The 27,102-nt window shown below is 37.6% G+C and overlaps 1 protein-coding gene across 1 annotated transcript; it reads left to right on the forward strand.

Moving 5' to 3' along the window:
• On the forward strand, positions 1-26,115 carry RAD54 (DNA repair/recombination protein). Its single transcript, XM_028214950.2, has 21 exons — positions 1-410; positions 1,785-2,165; positions 2,470-2,556; positions 2,670-2,910; positions 2,981-3,106; positions 3,206-3,262; positions 3,358-3,444; positions 3,752-3,847; positions 4,069-4,119; positions 4,775-4,849; positions 4,954-5,040; positions 22,285-22,376; positions 22,454-22,586; positions 22,962-23,081; positions 23,163-23,276; positions 23,401-23,484; positions 23,597-23,674; positions 23,749-23,807; positions 24,595-24,790; positions 24,886-24,984; positions 25,578-26,115. Exons 1-21 carry the CDS (start codon positions 199-201, stop codon positions 25,938-25,940), a joined length of 2,838 nt encoding a protein of 945 aa, XP_028070751.2. The 5' UTR covers positions 1-198; the 3' UTR covers positions 25,941-26,115.
• Positions 26,116-27,102: the final 987 nt, after the last annotated feature.

The following is a 27,102-nucleotide window of genomic DNA, read 5'->3' on the forward strand; positions in this document are numbered from 1 at the left end:
GTCAAACTCCGGCTCTCCACAATTCAAGTACCTGCAACGGTTCAAGATGAGGTTAGTCCAGTCCACGATCAGAGTATAGTATCTCAGTAGCCAAACAGATCCTCCTGCCTCGAATATATCTACCGCCAAATTTGTTTGATTTAAAAAAAAAAAGCAGCTTCTCTCTCTCTCTCTCTCCGTCTGAAGAAACGGGCGTCCATGGAAGAAGACGACGACGAACTCCCTTCACCGTCCGATCCCAGCGATTCATCTGACGAAGATAACCGATATGAATCTGAATCTGAATCTGAATCTTATGATGATGAGGATAATGGTAATGGTAATGGTAATGAAGATGATGAACCATCGACTGTCCGTCGAGCTCTGCCGAAGGACGATCGAAAGTCTCAAAATGTCGATGCTCTTGTGAGGTGCGTTTTGATTTCAATTTTTGCTCCATTTTTGTTTTTATGACCTTGTTCTGTACTATGGAAGCTTCTAGGTCTCAATTTAGGGTTTCACATTTCTGTAATTTGGAAACGTGGCAATGTTGGTATTAGGGTTTCATCAGTACATACAGTTACATGGATATATGCATATTTAATTACTTTATCAAGCAAGGTTTAGTTCAATGATTTCTATTTGTGTAACCTAATTTCACACTTCTGCAGTTTCGATGTTATGTGATTTGATAATGCAAGTACGGGTTTCAATTACTACTTAGATGAGCCAAGATAGATTGTTGTGACCTCGCTCCGTGCTACGGAAGCTTCTTGGTGTCAATATAGGGTTTGTCATTTTTGGAATTTGGTTATGTGGAAATGCCGGTATAGGGTTTCATCAGTACAATTACATAGATATTTGCATATTTAATTAGTTTATCAGGCTAGATTTAGTTCAATCTTTTCAATATATAATTTGATAATGTGGATACAGGTTTCAATTACTAGTAAATAAGCCTAGATAGATTTCCTCTTCTCTCGCTCCATATATATATATACTAGCGGTTGACAAACGCAATACGTGTGCAATTCAAATAAATAAAAATAAAACAAAATATTTACTATTTATTGTGTGCCACTCAAGTTGTAAGTGTATTCTTCATTCAACACAAGGTTGAAAGTTTGAGTCGTAATGCTCCCATGAATCTAATTTTATTGGTTTAAAAAGAAAAGTGGACACTTGGTGGCAGCATAAGAAGCCAAGGCTTCAGACCATCAGGGTTGTTCACTTTATATATAGTATACATATATGATGGGTGTGCTATGAAAATCAAGCAGTTAGAATGTAGATAGAGGGAAAAAAAAATCGGAGAAGTTATCAGAATTTGAATTTGAAATCAAAATCTAAGGTAGTTGTGTAGGGGTAATTTGGAAATGGAAAAAAGTGTGATAAAGTTCAAACAAAACTGGGTTGTATACTTTATATAATAGAATATATAATATATATATATATTCAGATTTAGTGGGTGTTTGGAAAGATAGTTGGGTTTTTTTGTGGTTGGATGTGATGTTTGTGAGAGAAAAAGTGAAATGATTATGGGGGTTTGATGTGATATTTTGTTTGGATTTGTTTTTTTTTGTTTTGCAAAAAATTTGTCTTTTAGTGAAAAAAATCAAAAAAAACCCAAAAAAAATTGTTGCCAAACATCGCCTTATACATGTATGGCTGAGAATGCATAAAATCCCACCCTTCCTGATTGGAATTTGTATGAGTTTAGGTGAATTTATTATTATCCTCTTTTTTGATGCTATCTGGATTAATTGAGGTGAATTCATCATTTTGATTTATTTTTATTTTATCAGAGGCAACCTTATTGTGAAAAGACAGTCGCTGCTTCCAAGGGTACTTTCAGTGACGGACAGAGCAGCTGTTGTTAGAAAACCCTTTAAGCCTCCCTGTCATAATGGATACAGTGATCAAAATGAACAGCTCATTCGTCGTCTTTGGGCTCGTAAGCGGTTCATTCCCTGGGGATCTACGAGGCCTGCGTTGGTTGCAATTACCAATAGGTTGAATGTTCCTTCTGCTGCTGAGAAAGAAGTGTTGGAGGAGATTGTGAATCTTCCACCAGGGGTTGAACCATTGGTCCTGTGGCAACCAGAAGAATGTGAAGAAGGAGCTGGTGATTTGGTGCTGATATCAGTGGATCCTTTGCTTGTCCGTTTCCTTCGGCCCCATCAGAGGTATTTTTTGTAACTAAAAGTTTTTGAGTTGGTTTTGATATAAGTGGTTCAAGTTTACCATATGAAGACTAGTAGAAGCATGTTTGTTCATGGTTACAAATCTAGATAATTGTTTCATCATTAATTTATGATCTTCTGATATAATGGCATTCTGAAGGTTAGATTCATTATATGAATACCATCAAATGAAAATATTCTATGCAACAATTTATTTTTTTTTGAAGAATCAATGTCTTGTCTTATATTTGCATATGCTCATGTTTTGTTGTCATTATTGAAAGGCCATTTCCTAACTTTTATGCAGAGAGGGGGTTCAATTCATGTTTGAATGCGTTTCAGGGTTATATAGTGCTGCCAATATAAATGGATGCATTCTGGCTGATGATATGGGGTAACTATCTCACCTTTCGTGGCTATCCGGGTTGATAAAGTGTCTGCAATTTTTGTATTGTGCTTAATTTGGCCATGTTTTCAAGGTTATTGTTTTTGTGTTCATTTTTGCAGTTTGGGAAAGACTTTGCAGTCAATCACACTATTGTATACTCTTCTTCGTCAGGGATTTGATGGGAAACCAATGGTTAAAAAGGCTATAATTGTAACTCCTACCAGTCTTGTAAGTAATTGGGAAGCTGAAATTAATAAGTGGGTTGGAGAAAGAGTTCATCTTGTTGCTTTGTGTGAAAGCACTCGAGATGATGTTGTCTCCGGAATTGACAGTTTCACAAGTCCTCGCAGCCGTTTACAGGTAAATCAATCTTCATAGCCATCTGGGTTGTTTCTGGAGTCATAAAGTGATTCATTTGATACTCTCCCAGGTATTGATTGTTTCATATGAAACATTTCGGATGCATTCATCAAAATTCAACCATGATGGATCTTGTGATCTTCTCATATGTGATGAAGCTCACCGACTGAAAAATGATCAGACATTGACAAATAGAGTAAGTTGTATAGTTTATTTTTATCCAAATTTATTCGAATTTGTTGAATCCTGTTGTGTTGGATGCTGAGACTGTTTTGATGAAATAATTTGGCCTCAGGCATTAGCTTCTCTCTCATGCAAGCGTCGCATTCTATTGTCAGGAACTCCAATGCAGGTGAGAGCCACTAATTCTTAATTTTTGTTTTGTTTCATGATATCAAAATTTCATTCTTGTAATGCCTCTTACTCTATTTCCATCATAACATCCAGAATGACCTAGAAGAGTTCTATGCGATGGTTAACTTTACTAATCCAGGAATATTGGGTGATGCTGCATATTTTCGACGGTACTTTGAGGTGAGCTAACTGCTTTACAATTTGACAAAATTATGGTTGTGGCCATGGCTATAAACCTTAAATTTGAAAGTTGAGCATTATGGATGGTTTTGGCAATATGAGATATCTCAGTACAAGTATAGTATAAAACAATCAAGTGCTAGAAAACATTGATTGCTTTGCCGGAAACTATTTTTTTATTGAACTTATGCAAATTGAGATGTATCTATAGTTAGCAATAACTGAGAAGTTATTTTTTTCATTTTCTTTCTATCTGACATGCATTTGTTCTAATTTTGAACTTTAATTTAACATATGGTTAATGAAGACACCAATCATCTGTGGAAGAGAACCATCTGCCACTGAAGAAGAGAAGCGGCTATGTGCTGAGCGCTCAGCAGAACTAAGTGCAAAAGTAAACCAGGTAATCCTTTCTTCTTGAAAGTCGTGGAATTCTGGAGGCTGACTTTATCCACTGTGTTTCAAGAAAGCAAAATTTGTCTTTATGCAAGTAACCAAAATATTAATAAAAAATTATTATGAAAAAGATGAGATTCTCTTTAATTGATGTGTGGCTTATGTATTTATGCAATAAACAATAATTAACTTTGATTTCTAATAATCGATTCATATGCTTGTTTTCAGTTTATATTGAGAAGGACCAACGCGTTGTTATCAAATCACTTACCACCAAAGGTATGCCATTTATATCAATCAACATGCCTTTTGAAAATTTTGAATCCTGCATAATGTGTTCAACAATTTAGCAGTTCATTTTTCAAGTTTCACAGTAATCTAATTGTCAATCATGTAAAATTTTACATTGCCATGTTGGATACACTAACATAATTGTCTCTCATATAAAACATTACATATGCCATCTGAGATATAATTTTTCAGATAAATTGGCATTTTTTGTTGCTGGTGTTGTTCTTATAGTTGTTATGTCCGTCAAATAATTGCTCTAGCCAGGTTTGCGCGATGGGTGATGCTTATGCAGGACAACCTCTCTTTCACTACAAGTATAAACTGTTTCTGAGCTGAGACCAGCTAACCAAGAATTGTCTCGAGTGAATGAAATGCATTAAACTGAAATTTCTACAGCATGCATGCTATTCTAAATGCAAACATAAAACAGTGGCTAGCCATTGTTTATCTTAACTGGATTGGCCTTTTCTGTTCAATCCAATGTATTGCTTTGGACAGCATATATCAATGCATCAGTCAATTTAAAATTTTCATAGTTGTGTTGTTTCTTTCTACATATCAGCATCACCTTTGTCCTTTTTGTACTAATCTACTACTAATTAAGTAACCAAATTTAACCTCATAATTGTAATTGTGCTTGCAGATAATTGAAGTTGTTTGTTGCAAGTTGACTCCTCTCCAATCAGAATTATATAATCATTTCGTACATTCAAAAAATGTAAAATTTCATTTTTGGCAATGTTTTTCTGTGCATAAATTTCTGAAATTTCTCAATAGGAATTGTTAGACATACTTCTGCTTTTTGCTTGCCCTAAAATACAGGTTAAACGAGCAATTACAGAAGAAATGAAGCAATCAAAGATCTTGGCTTACATTACAGCTCTTAAGAAGCTTTGCAATCATCCAAAGGTATAATATTATTGAAAAAAAAAATCTGAATTTGTTTTTCTTTTTGCTCTGCTTTACCCTATGGATCAGTAATGAAGATTACAAGTCATTGTGATCTAAAAGAATACATGCGATTCTAAATTGAAAAAACACAATCAATGTTTGGCAATGGCTTTTTTGGCTAAAATAGCCAATAAAAACAAAAATAGGCTAAAATAGCCGATAGACAAAATGTCACATCCAAACGATAATCATTTCACTTTTTTTTCTCACAACCATCAAATCAACTACAAAAAAAAGCCAACCAACTTCCCAAACACAACTTTTTTAGTCAGACTAAAATAGCTAAAAAGCCAATTAAAATAACCAACTTCCCAAATGAGCTCTCTATTATGCACTATTAAAGATGTTGAAACTTTTTTAGATCTCTATGATATAACATATACTTTTTCTTTTAAGCAAACTTAAGAACTTGTAGGAATAAAAATACATAATCAAAGCACTTAGAAAATATGAGGAAGAAGAACTCCGAAAATATGAGGAAGAAGGAATATATTTCTGTTATATTCAAAACTTCTTATCTTACAAGACCAAATGACACTCCTTATATAGGAGATATTACAAACATCATTATAACCCATTATATGCCACTTACATATTATATATTACCACTATCTACCACTATCATATTATATACATGCCACTATCTACTACCAACACCACTATCATATTCTATACATGCCACTATCTACCACCAACACCACTATCATATTCTATACATGCCACTATCTACCATCAACACCACTATCTTATTGTAAGAAATAATGTATAGAGAAAGAGAGAGAATAAATTGTATGTATTATTATTGATTGATCTGTGTTGTTTATATCTATTACAATGATTCATGATTCCTATATATAGAAGAGGTTGAGTGTGTAGTAGGTAAGGAGTAGGTGAAGTGGAGGTGGTAGTGGTGTAATGGGTTAGGTTTGGTGGAGTAGGTGAGGTGGTAGTGGTGTAGTGGGTTAGGTTTAGTGGAGTAGGTTTAAGTGGGTGAAGTAGGTGGAGAGTAGGTGGATTTTAACAGCCCCCCGCAAACTCAAGGGGGATAGGAACTAACCAACTTGAGTTTGGAGAGAGTAACAAAACAAGAAAATACATAAAAATAAAAGAGGATAAGAGACACTGTATGGTCGTGTCAGACCATTGGTGAAGACACTGGATGGTGGTGTCATAAAGTTGTAGAGGACACTGTATGGGGGTGTCATAACCATTGGTGAAGACACTGTATGGTGGTGTCATAACGTTGTAGAGGACACTGTATGGGGGTGTCATAACCATGTAGAGGACACTGTATGGTGGTGTCATAACGGTGTAGAGACAGTTTATGGGGTCATGTCGGACCGTTGTAGAAGACAGTTTATGGGGTCATGTCGGACCGTTGTAGAAGACAGTTTATGGGGTCATGTCGGACCGTTGTAGCAGACAATGTGGTGACAGTTGTTGTGACAGTTTACGGAGTCTTGCTGGACCCTTGTAGAAACTAACCGGAATCAATGTCGGGACAGTTTACAGAGTCTTGTCGGACCCTTGTAGAAACTAACCGGAATCAATGTCGGGACAGTTTACAGAGTCTTGTCGGACCCTTGTAGAAACTAACCGGAATCAATGTCGGGACAGTTTACAGAGTCTTGTCGGACCCTTGTAGAAACTAACCGGAATCTATGTCGGGATAGTTTACAGAGTCTTGTCGGACCCTTGAAGGAGCTAACCGGAATCAATGTCGGGACAGTTTACAGAGTCTTGTCGGACCCTTAAAGGAGCTAACCGGAATCAATGTCGGGACAGTTTACAGAGTCTTGTCGGACCCTTAAAAAGTCGCATCCTCAAAAGGTGTGCCTAATTTTGTCAAAAGGCGTGCCATCAAAAGGCGTGCCCAATTCATCAAAAGACGTGCCGGACATGATGGCGAGGCACGTGGGCGCCTTGGCTTGCGTGCCCGTTTGTCGGCTGGTGGTAAGAGGCGCGCGATGCGCGTGGCTGCCTCGGCTATAAGACGGAGGCTGAGGCTGAGGCTGAGGCAGAGAAAAGCTGCGAAAAACCTCTGAAAAAAAAAACTTCGTTGTGCTGAGAGAGAGTCTGAAAAACTCAGTTGCCCAGACAATGGCCTCTTCTTCCTCTTCTTCCCGTGGTCTGCTGACGCTCTTTCCCGAACTGAACGAGTCAACAAGAGAGAGAACTGGTGCGGAGACCAGTGAACCTCAACCAAACACCTCTGTGTTTGCTCCGTTGAACTTTCCGATGCGGTCGGTGGAGCAAAAAATGGCGGTGCAGTCGGATGTAGAGGCCAATCAGTATACTTTGAAGGCATGTGTGGAAAGCATGACGGTGGTCACAAATTTGTCGAACCGGCTGCAGAGTAGGACAAATGAGGTGCAACATTTAAACTCCCAGCTGGCTCTGCTCCAACGCATGTATAAGGATGCGCGAGCAGAGATAAGCGTGCTAAAGGCGGAAAACAAGGAGCTGAAGCGGAAGGCCAGTTTTATGTTCCGATTTGGAGGGCCGCCATATGCTGCAGTGGAGGAGCAGGGAGTAGTGATCATGCCCAGTGGAGTGGGAAATACGGAGGCAACACCGGCAAGGGCCGCCCAAGACGGTGGCAAGAAGAAAAGACCGGCGGAATAGGCGAGAAGAAAAATCCCACTGTTCCGATTTGTGTTGGTTGTGTTTTGTTTTGTTTTGTGTTTTTTTATTTTTATTTTTTTTATTTTTATTTTTTTTATGGTGTAAAATGCTGATCGGGGTTGATCCCCGGCATGAAGAAATGACAAGTTTGTAAAATGTTGTTGTTTTTTTTTTTTTTTTGGGAGTGTTTTGTTGAAAAAATAAAAATAAAATGAAAGAAAACAAGGGAGAAAGAAAATAGATAAAAAATATTTATAGATGGATTATATGAAAAACATCAGTGCGATTGTTTCAAAATAAAGTGGGGTATTTAAAAAAGAGGAAAAGTGACTAGGAAAAAAATAAATAAAAATAAGTGATTTTTGAAATCAAATGGAGGAGAGAGAGGGACAAACCCATGTGATAAAGTGGAGAGAGAGTCGGTGAGTGGGGTGCAAAAGGTGAAGGAGAAATGATGGATTGAAAATGGTTTGGGTCAAAAGTGGACACTGTTAGTGGGGAACATGAGTGCATTGATTATTTGATATAATAATAATAATAATAAAAATAAAAAGTTAGAACAGTTGGAGAGAATGAGTGGAGTATGGTAAGGGTTTCATCCAAAGCCAAAATTCCTGCAGCGAATCACTTCGCAAATCCTAGCATGAGCTTTTTCTCTTTCCAGGCTTATTCATGAATTTCCTGGTGATTTCAAGAGCCTCTGGTGGCATTGTGGCAGAGAACACCCCAACCTGGATTTTGGGTGGCAGCAACTGAGAACACCCCAACCTGGATTTTGGGTGGCAGCAACTGGAAAATATCATAGATCTGGTTTTTAAAAACCTCGTGACAGCATTTCATCAGCTTCATCCAAGACAAACATTTTGATGTAAACAGGGCGAAGTGATTGTCTCCGCAACATGTCAAACACACGACCAGGAGTACCAACAACAACATGAACCCCACTGGAGAGAATGCGCTGATCTTCGCGCACACTAGTCCCTCCAACACAAGCATGAACCTTCACACTTTGCTGGGCAAGTTCAAGAGTGGGTGGAAGAACCAAAGCTTGGCACTCAACCAAGCTATAATCTAGCTGCTGCAGAATTCCAGAGCAGAATGTTGCAGTGTTTCCAGTTCCAGACTGTCTCGTCATATGAGGTGAAGAATTCTTCTCCATCAGCCTCACACATGACTACAGTTGCACAAATCTTTGTTGATTTTATCAGCGGAATAGGTTGAGGCCCGGCGGGCGGCTAAGGTGAGGTTGCCGCCCGCCGGGGAAGCGAAAATACTAGGTTTTAAACCTGCTCTGATACCATGTAAGAAATAATGTATAGAGAAAGAGAGAGAATAAATTGTATGTATTATTATTGATTGATCTGTGTTGTTTATATCTATTACAATGATTCATGATTCCTATATATAGAAGAGGTTGAGTGTGTAGTAGGTAAGGAGTAGGTGAAGTGGAGGTGGTAGTGGTGTAATGGGTTAGGTTTGGTGGAGTAGGTGAGGTGGTAGTGGTGTAGTGGGTTAGGTTTAGTGGAGTAGGTTTAAGTGGGTGAAGTAGGTGGAGAGTAGGTGGATTTTAACACTTATTATATACATTAACACAAATTTCCAGCACTCCCCCTCAAGCTGGTTTGAAGATATCTTCCATAGCCAGCTTGCTAGTCAGCTTATCAAATTGCTTCTTGTGTAGTCCCTTCGTTAGCACATCAGCTAATTGTTCACCTGTTGGAAGGTAGGTCATACAGATTATGCCAGCATTGATTTTCTCCTTGATGAAATGTTTATCCACTTCTATATGTTTTGTGCGATCATGTAGAACTGGATTATGAGCTATAGATATAGCTGCTTTGTTGTCACAATAGACCTTCATAGGTGTCGGGTGAGAAAGCTTTAATTCTTCAAGAATTCTTTTAATCCACATTACTTCACAGATTCCATGGGCAACAGCTCTGAACTCTGCTTCTGCACTACTTCTAGCTACCACATTCTGTTTTTTACTCCGCCATGTAACTAGGTTCCCACCTACAAAGGAGCAGTATCCGGATGTTGATCTCCTGTCTGTAACACTTCCTGCCCAGTCTGCATCTGTGTATACTTTAACTTGAAGATGTCTATGTTTCTTGAACAATAAGCCTCTCCCTGGAGTTCCTTTCAAATATCTTAAGATCTTATAAACGGCCTCAAAGTGCTCTGCCCCTGGTGAGTGCATGAACTGACTTACCATGCTGACTGCAAAGGCAATATCAGGCTGCGTATGAGACAAGTAAATCAATTTCCCTACAAGTCGCTGATATTGTTCCCTCTCTTTGACTTCTTCAGCCTTAGCAGCTTGTAACTTCAAGTTAGGCTTGATCGGAGTCTCCACTATCTTACAACCAAGCATACCTGTTTCTCCAAGGAGATCAAGAACATATTTTCTCTGATTAACGAATATACTTTCCTTGGATCTTGCAAATTCCATTCCGAGAAAATACTTGAGGGCTCCCAGATCCTTAATGTGAAATTCTTTTGCGAGTTTCTCTTTGAGGGCTGCTAACTCTGCTTCATCATTACCAGTTAAAATGATGTCATCAACATAAACAATCAAAATTGCAATTTTACTATTTTTTGAATGTTTATAAAATATTGTGTGATCTGCTTGACTCTGCGAGAAGCCACAACTGATAACTGCCTTCCCAAAGCGTTCAAACCACGCTCTTGGTGATTGTTTGAGTCCGTATAATGACTTGTTCAATCTGCATACTCTGTCGCTTCCAAGTCTCTGCTCAAATCCCGGCGGTAGGCTCATGAACACCTCCTCTTCAAGATCACCATTGAGAAATGCATTTTTAATGTCAAGTTGATGTAGAGGCCAATCTGAATTTACTGCAAGAGATAACAGGACTCTGATGGAATTTATTTTAGCAACAGGAGCAAACGTCTCCTGATAGTCGATCCCATAAGTTTGAGTGAAGCCTTTAGCCACCAGTCTCGCCTTGTATCTCTCAACGCTTCCATCTGCGTTACATTTTATCGTAAACACCCATTTACACCCAACTGTTTTCTTGTCTTTGGGTAGATCAACTATCTCCCAAGTACCACTTCTCCTTAAAGCATTCATCTCCTCCATAACTGCTAATATCCAATTCGGATCATCCAATGCTTCCTGTATATTCCTTGGAACAAACAAGTGTGAAATCCTAGATGTGAAAGCTCTATGGTTTTTAGACAGTCTGTGATAGGAGAGGTAATTTGCAATAGGATGTTTAATGCAATTTCGGACACCTTTCCTAATTGCTATAGGAACATCAAGGTCGGAAATAGAAGGAATAGGATTACCTAAAATTTCGATGCCAGAACTCGGGTGGACATTCGGGTCATTAGGGTGGACATTCGGGTCATTATTCCTCAGATGAAATCGCTTCCTAGTATAAACCTGAAACTCAGGATTTAGATCATTTTGTAGTACTTCTCCCCCTAAACAAGAATCTTCTTGACTAGGCACCATAGAACTTGGTTCTCCTAAGTGATCATTATCAGACAGATGTGGTTTTTGTGTAGGATAAATGACATTGGGGAGCGGGATAGAAATATCCCAAAAACGGTCTTCGACTCCACTTGTCTCCCCCTGAAGAGAAGTGTTGAGGAAATAGGATTTTGTTTCTACAAATGACACATCCATACTCACATGAAATTTCTTAGTTTGAGGATCGAAACACTTATACCCCTTTTTGTTTGAGGAATAACCCAAAAAAACACATTTTATAGCACGGGGGTCAAGTTTTGAACGAAATTGACTGGGAACATGAACATAGGCAGTACATCCAAAAACTTTGGCGGGTAAATCAAAAAACAACCTCATGTCAGGAAAAAAAGTTTTGAGACAATCAAAAGGTGTTTTGTATGTTAACACCTTTGTAGGCATCCTGTTTATCAAATAAGAGGCTGTTAAAATTGCTTCACCCCATAAATATTTAGGAACATGCATGTAAAATATTATAGCACGTGCTACTTCAAGTAGATGTTTATTTTTTCGTTCTGCAATGCCATTTTGTTGAGGGGTATCCCGACATGTAGATTGATGAAAAATCCCCTTTTTTTCCAAAAACTCACCCAACTGCTCATTGAAATATTCTGTTCCATTATCAGAATGTAAAATACCAATTTTGGTTTGAAATTGGTTTTCAATCATATTGTAAAAATTTGTGAATAAATTTTTCACGTCAAATTTTTTATTCATCAAATAAATCCAACATAAGCGGGTATGGTCATCAATAAATGTAACAAACCATCTTTTACCAGAAAGAGTAGTGATTTTAGAAGGGCCCCAAACATCACTATGAATCAAATAAAAAGGTTTGGAAGCCTGGTAAGGTTTTGGCAAATAAGTAGAGCGATGAAATTTTGCAAAAATGCAACTTTCACAATGAAAAGAAGAACAATCAATCCCTTTAAATAATTCTGGAAATAAATGTTTCACATAAAGAAAACTAGGATGTCCTAGCCTATAGTGCCATAGCATTATTTTTTCTCGAACAGAGATTGAACTAGTACTATTAAAGCTCTGAGCTTTTTTATTACTAACAGGTACTTCATCAAAGTAGTAAAGACCTTCAAGCATCCTAGCACGCCCAATCATCATCCCCGAGTTCTGGTCCTGAAATTCACAATGGGATTCAAAAAATGTAACACGACAATTAGAATCCTTAGATAGTTTACTGACAAACAAAAGGTTACAGGCTAAGTTGGGGACGTGAAGAACAGCATTGAGATTAATTTTCTCAGTTAGTTTAATAAATCCTTTTCCTGCAATAGGTGAAAAACTATCATCGGCTATTCTGATTTTGTCATGACCAGAACAAGGGAAATAGGTACTAAATAAATGGGAAAAACTAGTCATGTGATCGGAGGCACCGGAATCTATGATCCACGGAGAGAAGTTTAGGCAAGAGAAGGCTTTAGGATTTCTACCTGTTTGTGCCAACAAAACACTAGGAGTACCGAATATATTTCTGTTATATTCAAAACTTCTTATCTTACAAGACCAAATGACACTCCTTATATAGGAGATATTACAAACATCATTATAACCCATTATATGCCACTTACATATTATATATTACCACTATCTACCACTATCATATTATATACATGCCACTATCTACTACCAACACCACTATCATATTCTATACATGCCACTATCTACCACCAACACCACTATCATATTCTATACATGCCACTATCTACCATCAACACCACTATCTTATTATATACATTAACACAAATTTCCAGCAAAAGCATTGTTACTTTTTGTTTTGTATTTGCAATTTCTCAATCATTGGAATCAGGGGTGGAAGCAAGTGTCGGCCAAGGTAGGCCATGGCTCCAACAACACAAACTCAAACTTGCGAACACACACACACACACACACACACATTTTTGTATGTCAACAGGATGCCCAATCCCACAACAATCCAGCAACCCCACCAGTCCACAGAGAAGAGGCTGGTTCTACACGATAACAAGTTATCTGCTTGTTAAAGTTGTTACCACAAAAATTATGAAGGCATGTTTGACCAAATTTCCTGCTTAGGTGGCTTCTCTTTAGTGAATATTTCAGTGTTTTAGCTAACAGATTTTGGAGCTTCAATAAATTCCCCCATTCTCTTAACTAGATTTTAGGAATTGCTCTTCTCTGCTATTTTTTTTTTTTTTAAACGGAATGAAGTGTAAGTCAACCAGAGATTATTTTATATTTTTTTTGGGATAAAACCTTTTAACAAGATCAAAGATCGTGTTATATTTTCACTTAAAAACAATGGGGAAAACTTGTAAAACTATTAATAAAGTCAAAAAAATAACAATAACAGGCAAAACAATTAGTGCTAGTCTAATACTGATGGTCAAATGCTTCTTGGTTGGCAACATCTATTCCATTGCAACATCATTCTTAAAAAAATCTACGGCAAATTTCACTTTACCCCGTTGTGGGTTGGCCCATGTGTGGATTATCCCCTCTCGTTTGGAAATAACCACATAACCGCTTGTGATTTGTGGGCTGAAGTGCACTGTTAGACTTTCTGTCCAACTTAACAGTAAGTGTGAAACACATGCAAAACATGAGGGGGTTAGACCATCTCTAACGTAGAATAAAAAGTTTCATCAAATTTGAGTAAGAATTTGATGAAAAATTTGATTCGATACCTGTTCACTCCAATGTTAAAACTTGAATTTTCATCAGATTTTTTTACGTCTCCGGTTGTCCCGGCGGACGTCCGGGCGGATGTCTTGGAGGTCGTCCGAACATGAACAAAAAGGCTGTCAAAGCTTTTGGGTGGACATCCAGGAGGATGTTCAGCCCAACGGTAACAATTTCTCTCAATTTGATATGAATTTGGTGAAAGGATTGAAGCGTCAAAATGAGGCGCTTTTCATCAAATTCAAATTTGATGAAGCATCTGATGCTGGATTGGAGATACTATTATATGCTCCTTTTCAAATTTTATGGCAGTAAATTGCACATGGAATAAAGCACAGGGGGTTAAAGTGTATTTTGTCTCCCAAACAAATGGTGAAAATATCCGCAATTCGTTCACTTAGGGTGCTTACTATGAAGCACGGATACCTCTCTGAGGGCTGCGTATCATTATCGGACACGTGTCGGACACAGACACGCGGTGGACACGTGTCCGGCACATTGTAGAAGGTGTCCGTTTTTTTTTTATTTGATTTTTTGCAGCTGGACATGTAATGGACATGTTCGGGACACCGCGGGGTAAAAATCATAATTTATGAAACTTCAAGTGAGGGTTATTTGTAAAAAACAAAAATTAAAGCAATTAGATCAAGTTCTAACTTAGACATCAAATAGAGAGAAGAGAAGAGACTGAGAGAATGGCTCGTCGGGCACACTTGGTCACTTATCGTTGGTCAGTCGTCGCTCGTCGCTTGTTGGTCATCGCTGCTTGCTACTCGCTAATCTTGCTATTATCCAAGGTATAACTTCAATCTTTTTCTTCTTCGATCTTCTCTCTTAATCGCTCTCTCTCTTCTTTTCTGCTATTCTACTTTTCTTTTCCTTTTTTCTTTTCTTTCTTTTTTTTTCTTTTATATGTTGATTGTAACACCTCTCTCTCTCTCTCTCTCTCTCTCTCTCTCTCTCTCTCTCTCTCTCTTCTATTTTTTTTCTTCGATTTTATTTTATTTTTTCTTTTCTCTCTCTGCCTCTGTTATTTAAGTGTATATATATATATATATTTTTCTAATTAATTTTGTTAATATTAATGATATGTGAATGATATATATGATGTTAAATCAATGACTTTTTATTTTTTTATTCTTATAATAATTTTTAGTGTTATTTTGTATTTTTTATTACCTTTCAATGATTTTTCAAATAATTTTATGACATATAATAAATAAATTTAATTATATATATTGAACGTGTCCCCAGCATATTGTCCCCCATTTTTTGAAAATTTGCGTGTCCGCTTGTTCGTGTCGTGTCACATGTTCGTGTCCGTGCTTCATAGTAACTATTGAAACTTTAGAGAAGAGAAAGAGATGGAGAATGAGAGAGACTTCATCCCCTTTTATATTGATAATAATGCGTAATTTCAGGAGTGCTATTAGGCATAAATTATGAGCTAACCCATTACATCAATCAAGAGAAAATAAAATCAAACAAGAATAAAATATAACAAATTTTGTTTTCTATTCTTATACTTCCCCTCGAGCTAGTGCAAAGATATCTCTCATGCCCACCTTGTTGAGAAAGTCATGAAATTGTTTATTCCCTATACCTTTGGTGAGAACATCTGCTAGTTGGTCCACAGTCTTCCCAAATGGGGTACATATGGTGCCATTAGTGAGGTTTTCCTTGATGAAGTGCCTATCAATCTCCACATGTTTGGTTCTGTCATGTTGAACTAGATTATGAGCTATGTTGATCGCCGCATTGTTGTCACAGTACAATCTCATGGAATCAGTCTGATGGATCCCCAAGTCTCCCAACAATAATCTAATCCATAGCAACTCACATATACCTTAGCAACCAAATTCTGTTTCTTACTTTGCCATGTGACTAGATTGTCTCCAACAAATGTGCAATATCCAGAAGTTGATTCAGTGATTGATCTAGCCCAATCCGCGTTAGTAAATGCCTCCACATTGAGATGTCCATGTTTGGAGAAATAGAGACCTGTTCTAGGAGAAGACTTCAAGTACCTCAGGATTCTCAAAACTGTCTCTAAGTGGGAATTTCTAGGAGCATGCATAAACTGGCTAACCATGCTCACTGCAATGGCAATGTCTAGATGCGAGTGGGACAAGTATATACCCACTAGCCTTTGGTATCTCTCCTGTCCACTGGATCTCCCCCTTGATCCTCACTTAGTTTCTGGCCCGGTTCTAGAGGTGTATCACATGGTCTACCTCAAAGCATTCTAGTTTCCTTTAGCAAAGTCAAGTACATATTTCCTCTGGCATATGAAGATGCCATTCTTGGACCAAGTTACTTCAATGCCTAAAAAATACTTCAAATTACCCAAGTCTTTGATTTCAAACCCCTTGACTAAGTATTCCTTCAACTGAGGGATCTCCTCAACATCATCCCCTACCAAAACAATATCATCAACATAAACAATAAGAGTTGTGGTGTAACGCCCCAAAAATTTATGCAACGGATATAGCAATAATCGTGGCTCTTAAGAGATACCGGAATAATCCCCAACACTTTTCATTACATGATCACAATGTTTATACAAAATACTTCCACATGCGGTTATACATTCAATGAATTCTAGTACATGAATCTATAGCATGTAGAACATTCAGTCAAAAATAAACAAATGCCCTCAAGGGCTTAAAAGTTCCAAGGTTTAGGTCTGGTTACACAAAAGATGGTTTCTCGAACCCATACATTTATGGCCCTTGGCTTACAAAAATAAAGTCACAACAAAATAGAGCCTTGTGCTCGCAATACATACATCCACGCCCTAATTTGGCGGGTTTACCACGTCTTTTCCTGCACCAAAATCCCATAGGGTGAGTATAAAGTCCAGTGGGAAAATTCTTAACAAAGTATATACATTTTATGCAAGTCTCATAATATGAAATGCATATGCCGTGCTATACTTTTGACAAGAAAATCATATCTTCATCCTTTGAAAACCATCATGCTCAATGATAACTTAAAATCTCAACAATTCAAATTTTATCAATTTAGTTTTAAGGGGCAGTAAATACGACACGGGTAATCTCTAGGTCGGTGTCTGTAAGTAGGCATAACTAGCACTACCCAATCTCCACCTTACCTGTAGCTAACCGGAAAGCACGTAGTACCTCCTCCGCGTGTGTTTTCGTTCTCACCCCGAACACTCAGGCCAACTTAATCGATTTCATGTACACCTCCTATTCGGACTTACCAACGTATTTATCCCAAAACATTTCAATAAATCTCATTTCACAATATTTCTTTCTCAATGCGAAGTTTCAAATCCCAATTCAATATTTATAACAAGCAAGGTATTGAAGTACCAATGCAACAATTATCCATGCAATACAATAGTTAACCATGCAATGTAATAATTATCCATGCAATGCAACATCCTACCATTTAGGAAACTTCCACACAAATGTTCCATTTGTGATCATAATTTCCAGTTCCCTTTCCAATGCATTTCAACATATATCACATATAAATTTTATATCAATCCAAGCGTAGCAACATTTCCACATCTCATGTGTCATCAACAATTTGTCATTTCATGACTATATACATATTCACTTAAACAATAAATTCCAAAAAAAAATCTACTAGTTTTCATATGCCAAGAAAATTGCCATTTTTGTATACAATAATATGAAATTCCCACTTATTCATTCATTTGGCACAAGAAGAATATCCATAGATTCTCAACATCTTCCAAAACCCCCTCAAATTTATAGGTTTTTTTCATCAAAACTAGACATTTCCTCATCTCTTGGTAGAATCTCACCAAAAACATCTTTCTTACATCAATGTGATTCAAATTCTCAAGAAAATCATTTAAAGAAACAAGAGATGAACCCATTTCCAAACCACCAACATTTCTTGAGCCAAAAACCAAATTTTCAATACCACCAAAGGGAATCTCGAAATCAACATAAACTTGTAAAAATATATATATAATTCTAAGAAAACCCCTATCTCAAGATCTTGGAGGAAAAAGAGATGAAAGCTCAAAATCCAATGGTGTTGAAATCCAATTTCCACCGCACACAACGAAGCCCTTGAAAAGTTCTCCAACTTTGATGAAGAAACTATGGGCAAAGCTCTAATAGATTCAAAGAAATCAAGGTTTTGATCTAATTTGGTGTAGGAATTGTAGAAAGGAGGAGAAAAGGGATTTTTAGAGAGAGAGAGAGAGATACACAAAAGTGATACACACACAACCCAAGAAGAGAGAAAAGTTGGATTTTCGAACTCAGCGTCGTCCGCATGTGCGGCACTCACTCCCGCACGTGCGGAGCGTGCCTCCCACACGTGTGGCACTCACCCCAGCACGTGCGGTGTCTCCCCCCCACCTCCTTCCGTACGTGCCTTTTATGCAGTAGGTAGCCCAGAATTTCTCTTGTTTCCCGTACGTGCGGCCTCACCTCCTGCACGTGCGACTCTGCCCCTCCCAGCCAGGAAACTCTATAGCTCAACATGAGCCACTTCGGACCCAACCTTGCACCTTCCGAACATGAGAAACTCGACACAGAAAAAAAATAAAAGCAAAGACTTGAAACAAGTTTCCAAATACAACAAAACGAACCGTTAACAAGACTCCCGGTTACACCCGACACCCTAATAAGTCAAATCCAAGGTTAAACAAAGAAGAACGAGACGAATGACATACTCAGTCATCACATGTGGTCTTACCATGTGAGTGTTTCACAAATAAGGTATGATCAGCTTGACTTTGCTTGAACCCATATCTTAGCATAACTTGAGCAAACCTTTCAAACCAAGCCCTTCGAGACTGCTTTAGCCCATAAAGTGACTTTCAGAACCTGCACACTTTACCTTTGGACCTAGCATCCTCAAAATCAGGGGGAATATTCATATAGACCTCTTCTTCTAGGTTTTCATGAAGGAAAACATTCTTCACATCAAATTGATGAAGTGGCCAATCCAAATTTACTGCAAGAGAGCAGTATTCTCACAAAGTTCATCTTAGTAACAGGTGCAAATGTCTCGTGGTAATCTACCCCATAAGTCTGAGTGAAGCCTTTAGCAATCAGTCTTGGTTTGTACCGTTCTATGGAACCGTTTTCTTTGTGTTTCACTGTGTATACCCACTTACACCCGACTAGATTTTTGCTTCTAGGTAACTCCACTAACCTCCAAGTGTCATTCTTGCTGAGAGCTCTCATCTCCTCCATCATGGCATGTTTTCACTCAGGAATACATAAAGCATCTTGAAAATTTTTAGGCAGACTCACAAAAGAAATTTTAGACAGAAAGACTTTATACATAGGAGACAGATTAGAATAAGAGACATGATTAGTAATAGGATGCTGAGTACATGACCTAACCCTCCTCTTATTAGCAATGGGAACATCAAGATCTGAGAACTCAGGAATAGGAGCATTATGATCAGAATTACCTGGACTCTCAGGAGAGGGGGATGACTCTGGACACTCATCTGGAGAAGAAGTTGGCAGTAGAGGAGGGAAAGTAGTCTTTTGCATCGAGGTGACTTTCTGTCTATCTTTGTCCCTGACATAAATTTTGTCTTCTTCCTTTTCCACAACAATTTCTAGCTCAACATCCCCTATCTGTGCAACCACTGGTGGTAGTGGCACATGAATCTCTTCACACCAACACTCCCCTTGAAGGATCACTGGGACACTGGGGAAGTCAGAAAGTAAGGTTGAGACTCAAAGAAACTGATATCCATGGAAACAAACCATTTGCGAGGTGGAGGATGATAACACTTACTGCCCTTTTGGGTGGCAGAGTAACTCAGGAAAACACACTTAAGAGACCTAGGATTCAATTTACTATGAGTGGGTGAATGATTATGGACAAAACAAACACATCCAAAAGTCTTTGGGGGAATGAAGAACCCAGAAGAAGTGGACCTGAACAAAACCTGAAGAGGGGTTCGTTGTTGAAGGACTTGGGTGGGAAAACGATTAACCAAATAAGCTGCAGTGAAAACTGCTTTCCCCCCAATATGATCGAGGGACACGCATTTCAAAGGATAGACAATGGGCCACATCAAGGAGATGACGGTTTTTCCGTTCTGCAATACCATTTTGTTGAGGAGTATTAGTGGAAGAAGTTTGGTGAATAATCCCATGGGTAGCAAAATAACTGGCAAGATCGGAGTCAATATATTCCCTCCTCATTATTAGAACGCAGAATTTTGACAACCCTAAACTGAGTGCAAACCATTCTATGAAAATTTTGAAACACAGAAAGCACCTCACTCTTGTCTTTCATCAGATATATCCAAGTGGTCCTAGAACAGTCATCTATAAAGTAACAAATAATTTTGGACCTTTTAAAGACACAAAATGTGAGGGACCTTATACATCATAATGAATCAAAGAAAATGGAACTGAACTTTGATTAAAAGGAGCAAAAGAAACTCTGTGTTGTTTTCCAAATTGACATGACTCACACTGAAAATCAGACACATTATTTGTCTCAAAAACAGAAGGAAAAAGATGCCTATGTAGTAACAAAGAGGGGTGTCTTAAGACGGTGCCCTCTCAATGCAGAGAAATTCCCATTCCGGGAGTAAGTAGCAGCCACTACCTCCCAAATATCCTATGCAATGTCCATAGATAAATAGCCCTTGCCAATATCTGGAGAACAATCAACTCACCCTGTACTGCCCTCTCAATGCAGAGAAATTCCCATTCCGGGAGTAAGTAGCAGCCACTACCTCCCAAATATCCTATGCAATGTCCATAGATAAATAGCCCTCGCCAATATCTGGGACCATAGAATGTATCAATCAATCCATAATTAGGGAGTTGGTGATCCCCCATTGATTATAACTCGGGTCCATGGTGCTAAGTGACTGTATTTTGCCATCAACATACCCCATCTTCCCTCAGCTCTTCAAAAAAATTTGTCAAACTCTACGACCACGTTAGATAGTTCTGACCATTGAATAGAGATGTGGTGATTTTAAGACTAGGATTGAGATTATCCGTCATAGTAGTAGTTATAATAGAATTCTCACTCTTAGGTGTTTGAGAAGTAGTGGATACACTAGTGAAATCTGTCATGGACACTCTACTTCCTAACCCTTAACAAAACTCGTGCCAATCACAAACCCGGAAGATGGTGGAGGAATAGTAAGCACAATGACCACTAAAAATATTAAAGAACTAAAAACTCATCAATTTTTTGTTTTTGGTTTTTGTTTTTTTGTTTTTGTTTTTGTTTTTTTGTTTTTGTTTTTGTTTTGGTTTTGTTTTTTTGGTTTTAGGCGTAATACGTAATCAGAGAAAGAAGAAACCCAGAGCAGACAACTGTGAAGGACTTACGTCACGACCAGAGACGATTGGCGACCCTCAAAAGGGCAGTCGAACGACACCCAACTAGCAAGGAGGCTGGTCGGCTAGAGGAAGGCCCTCGATAGGACCTGGAAAAGCCTGCCGAGGGGAAAAGAAGAAGGAAGGGCTCTCGGCACTGGTGGCGAGGTGTAGAGAGGCTGTCGGCGCTAGTGGTGTGGTGTAGTGGGATTGTCGGCTCTGGTGGGGTGGTGTAGAGGGTTTGTCGGCTTGGCTGGGTGAGTTACAGGTTTTTTTTGGGTGCTGGGGAGGCAAACAGGAACAGTTGTGTGGGATGGGTAAGGAAGAGGAAGAGAGAGCTAGGGCATGACTCTGATACCATGAAAGTTTAAGAGATAGAGATAGAGAATGAGTGAGACCTCATCCCTTTTTATATTGATAATAATGCGTAATTACAACAGTGCTGTTAGGCATAAATTATGGGCTAGCCCATTACATCAATCAAGGGAAAATAAAATCAAATAAGAATAAAATATAACAAATATTGTTTCCTATTCTAGCAACTATACATGGTTATTTTAGTTTTTTTCAATAAATCATTAGCGGGCTTAACAATGCACTTCAGTGCACAAACCACAAGGGGGCTATGTGGTTATTGCCAAATGAGAGGGGTAATCCACACATGTGCCAAACCACAAGGGGTTAAAGTGAAATTTGCCCAAAACTCTAATGTGACCCTTTGCACGGAAGTTAGTTTCTGTTTGTAATTTTATATTTATTATTAATGGGAAAAAGTGACTTTTTAGCAATGTTTTTGACAGTTTCCTTTGCTACATTACCTTACCCTTGGAATTTCTTACTTCACCCTGGATAGAGTGCTGATCCTTAACTTTTGAAACTGGCATTGGATCTTTGAGGTACTCCAAAGCTAGATTAAAGTCCTTCAAACATAATAAATGATTTAAGAAAAGTGGGGTTGAATTTGATCCTTTTGCTGTCCACGTTATCATGTTAAAATGACCACTTTAATGTCTTCCCTTTGTATTTATTGTTGATTCTTAATATCAGAATTGCTGTATTCTCACGCATGGTAATTTTATTTTGAAGCTAATATATGATACGATAAAAAGTGGGAGTCCAGGAACATCAGGATTTGAGGACTGTTTGCGCTTTTTCCCTCCAGAAATGTTCTCTGGAAGGTAAGTCATTGCTTCTATATTTTCTGAAATTCTTGTCCAATATTTTTGATATCTTGGAGTTCTATCTGTTCTGTTAGATCTGGATCTTGGACTGGTGGCGAGGGGGTTTGGGTTGAATTATCTGGAAAAATGCATGTCTTAGCCCGGTTTCTGTCCCAGCTGCGCCAGAGAACAGATGACCGAATTGTCTTGGTCTCAAACTACACACAGGTAGTTCTTAGATTGATTCTTGCCAACTGAAGTAACTGGTTACTCTGAAGTACAAATCAAACAATGTATTGTTGCCTTAGCTTTTTGTCTCACACAAAACACATAGTTCTTGAGAAGCTGTAGCCATGTGGGAAGTATTTGAATGCTGTAGTTTTCGCGCTCCCAAAAAAGAACTTAGAAAAATGTTCTCACAGTGAAATTGATATTTTTTTGTGCTTATGAGAATGTTTACTGCTATGCAAGTTGTCTGGTTATGTATCCTGTCCATCAGGCAATTACTTGTGGTGTGGCACTTCTTTTCCCATAAGATTATTATTATTATTATTATTTTTTGGGTTTTGTTTGGTGTTAAATAAATTAGTTTTAATTCATCAGACACTGGACCTTTTTGCTCAATTGTGTCGAGAGAGAAGATATCCGTTCCTACGGCTTGATGGAACTACATCAATCAGTAAAAGGCAAAAGTTGGTGAACCGCTTTAATGATCCATCTAAGGTACATAATTTTTGGTCCATTAATTGAATATGCAACTATGTGAGCTGACTTGATGAAACAAGTTCAATTTACATCTGTCAGGATGAGTTTGTCTTTCTCCTGAGCAGCAAGGCTGGTGGTTGTGGCCTCAATTTGATAGGTGGGAATCGACTGGTCTTATTTGACCCTGATTGGAATCCTGCCAATGACAAACAAGTAATTACTTTCCCTAAATTTTCATACAGGACCTTGACGTGTTTCAAAAAATAAATAACCCTATTGTTTTTCCATGGCTTCTGTGTTTTTATCTTTTATTATTATTATTTTTTGACTCATGCAGGCTGCTGCAAGAGTCTGGAGAGATGGACAAAAAAAGCGAGTGTATATCTATAGATTTTTGAGTACTGGAACCATTGAAGAAAAGGTTTTGACACATCAATAATTTAGTTAATGTTATTACCACTTTTGTTGCAGTTTGAGAACTTGATGCATGATTTGTCTTTGTTGCTTTTAAGAACCGCTCTGATCTTCTGCAGGTGTACCAGCGTCAGATGTCAAAAGAAGGGCTTCAAAAAGTTATTCAGCAGGAACAAACAGATAAAGCTAAGGACCAGGTACTTGTTCTGATTCAGCCGTGGTGCTATTGGAAATGCCTTTAAATGTATAACAGCAATAGTGGTAATTACAGGGGAACTTTCTCTCAACAGAAGATCTACGGGATCTGTTCACATTTCGTGAGAATGTGAGGTACGTGTCTCCTCACATTTCGTTAGAATCGTCAGATGCATTACTGGATGGTTTCATCTTTATATATGCATGCTTAAACAATACATGTGCTTGATGCTGAAAGCTTTAAACTCTCTCTCTCTCTCTCTCCCCAACATGCTTTAACCTAATGGTATTATCAATTGAATTACTTAACTCAAACAACAAAATCGAAAATACTCATAATGCCTGGTTACATGTAATTCAACTATGTAAATTCCTCGAGGGGAACACTGTTAAGTTTTCGTTAGGATAAGTCCAGACAATACTTCGTTAGAATCATCAGGAAATAACTATGTACAAATAAATTATGTACTTTTTCATTAATATGAACCATTCATCTGCTAACATTGAAGTATTGAACAGAAAATATACTGATACACTCATAATGCCTGGTCACATGTAATTGAAAAAAACAATAAACTGGCTTTTAAATTTCTTAAGGAAACACAGTAAGTTTTGCCTTGGCATCGGACATTTCTGGGCTATACTTTGTTAGAATCATCAGTAAGTAAGGTGCTGATCTTTATTAACTATTTAAAAATACTTGTAATTTTTCATTACTACGAATTATTTAACAGATACCATTGAAGTATTGAACAGAAATTACACTCTCTTTAATCTATCTTCACTTCACTAGCTTTCCCAATTTTCTTATTGGCTTCCATATCTCCAACTTTTGGTTGGAATATGCCTCCATCCATATGATTATTGTCACACTTCTGTAATGATATATATATTTTTTTTCTTTCTTTTATTATCCTTGTAGATCTGAAATTCATGAAAAGATGAGCTGCATCCGTTGTCAAAACTATGATGCAGTGGTAGATGACATGCTTGATGAAGTAAACGAGGTAGATGGTGCCAGATCAACAAATGAAGGTTGTCAATCTGATCAAGAGGATATAGGAGGATTTGCTAGCATTTCTGGGTGCTTGCATAAGTTACGAAGCTCAGAGAAACAGGTTATCAAAAATTTCTGGTGTTAAATTTATGCTTATAGTATTAATGTTCTTGGTTCTAATCATTTGTTTGGAAATTCTTTGCCACTCTTTTTCAGGTAGGAGCTCCTCTGGAAGAGGATTTAGGTAGTTGGGGGCATCATTTTTTTGCAACAACAGTGCCTGATGCTATTTTCCAAGCTTCAGCTGGAGAGGAGGTGCTAAGAGCTTCAATTTCAATAAAGTTGAATTTCTTGTGTGGAGAAATTTCTTAACTTCAGACAAATTTAATAGTTTTCGTGCTTCCTTTAATAGCATAGCAGATTCATCATATATCCTACCTATGAAAAAATAATTGAGCATTACAAAATGCTAAAAGATCTACTGAAGAGTGTTAGTCCTCTATATGTTATCTTCCTGCATTTTGTCTTGCAAGATATGAGATATTTGAGACGAGCTTATCCATATGTCTTGGCATTGGTCAACCCTGGGTTCAGATGGAATGAAATCAAGTGCTTATGCATTATGTTATTGTCTTTGAATTAAATAACAAATATGTGGCTTATAAATAACTCCTTTTTTATATATGACATAAATATATAAAACTAAATATTTTGTGTGTGTTCTCCACGTGTCGTGTCTAATTTTTTTGTCCTTGCTTTTTAGGATGTAACGCACTGTTCTATGCACTTTTTTTTTTAAATTGAAATGTAAAAGACCCTTAATATGATGAGCATGCTACAGATGACAATGTTCTCATCTTATGACAAGGAGCTGACTATCTATATCTCACATTTTTATGTTGTTGCAGGTCTCGTTTGTTTACACAAACCAAATAGATGGGAAACTTGTGCCGGTTGAATCAATGAAAAGCCCAAAGACCCAAGGAGTAGAAGGAAATAAGGAAGAGTCCGGTTCAAAGAAAAGCCTGAGACAAAAATCCATGTTTTCATCTCCACAACAGTCACTGCCGTCAGTTTCTTCAGATGTTGGTTTTGTCCAGAACATGCTACCTACTTCTCGCACGCCTATTCAGAGGGTAAATTTGAAATCAGCGAGAAGTTCTCTAAAAGGTACATTGCATGTAGTATCAAAGCCTAAACTATCTATTGGAAATCAATTACCTCAAAAAAGATTGTCTCCGGAACCTATAAACGATGATGATTTTCAGTAAAATTTTGGATGATTCAAATAATGTTTTGCTGTTACTTCTTTTGTTTCTAACTACCCAGGAGACTTTTCGACATCCATGAACAACTAGGATTCTAGGATCGAACTTGTGAATGTAATATTAAGACATTGCCATTGTCATTAAATCAGCCAAATAATTTAAGCCCCTTCTAAACAAATTTCATGGTATTTTTCTTTTAATTCTATTACAAATGCAATTAGCTTATGCAAATTCCAATGTAACATTCAAATGTTTCTTGCTGATTTTCAACTGGTTCGAAAAATAACAAAAACATATTTGAAATACACTTCGCATCTAAGAAGGAAATTTTTATTTTTTTTAGTAGCAACTTAAAATGAAAAAAAAAAAAAATCAACTATTAGTTTTTGCTACAGCCGGTTGTTGTTGGAAAAATACATTTCACATGGTTCTTAAGGAGACTAGAATGATGTCATTATGACACTGACATGAAAATTTAATAAACATTTATGCCCCTTTAATTAAAACAATAGGCAACTAGTTTGCAAACTCAAACAAATTTTATGAGGCCTACAGCTCTAACAAGAAACAAGTTTGTTGAGTTCTACTTTCCAAGCTTGGTAGTACTAAGGTAAAAAGATATATGGATAAAGAAAAGTTTGTGTAACCAAAGAAAAAAATGCTTAAACATTAAGGAGAACCACATGCCTTCAAACTGTATACCCCCATTTAAATTCAACCTTGGAAATTCTTGTCTGACATGAATTAATAGATACTTCATGCATCATCTATCAGCTGCTTCATGATATGCCTTTTGGTCTCCATTCACTTTTTATAGGTCCTCTCAATCATTATTTGAAATGATGAAGGATGGCAGAATTTCTGACTTGTTTGGTTTGTTTGTGATTCTTCACTCTGACACTTTTTATCTGGAATTCGTATGTCATCAGCTTAACTCTATACCTCGTACAGTTGTGGTCACTCATGGGAATTTAATTGGATTTTGATTATATTATTGTTTTAGACATAGGAATAGACAGAACCCACAGTTGGGGTTAACCAACTGGGCCCTAGTTGGTGGATAGCCCTACACTTAAATAGAAGGTCAAGGGTTCAAGTCTTGTCACAAGAATGACTCTCGGTTCACTTTCTAATCAACTTCCGTTTGGAGTTTGGCTCTTTTAGT

Source organism: Camellia sinensis, chromosome 3 (genome assembly GCF_055761805.1).
Source record: "Camellia sinensis isolate YWXY chromosome 3, ASM5576180v1, whole genome shotgun sequence".
NCBI lineage: Eukaryota > Viridiplantae > Streptophyta > Magnoliopsida > Ericales > Theaceae > Camellia > Camellia sinensis.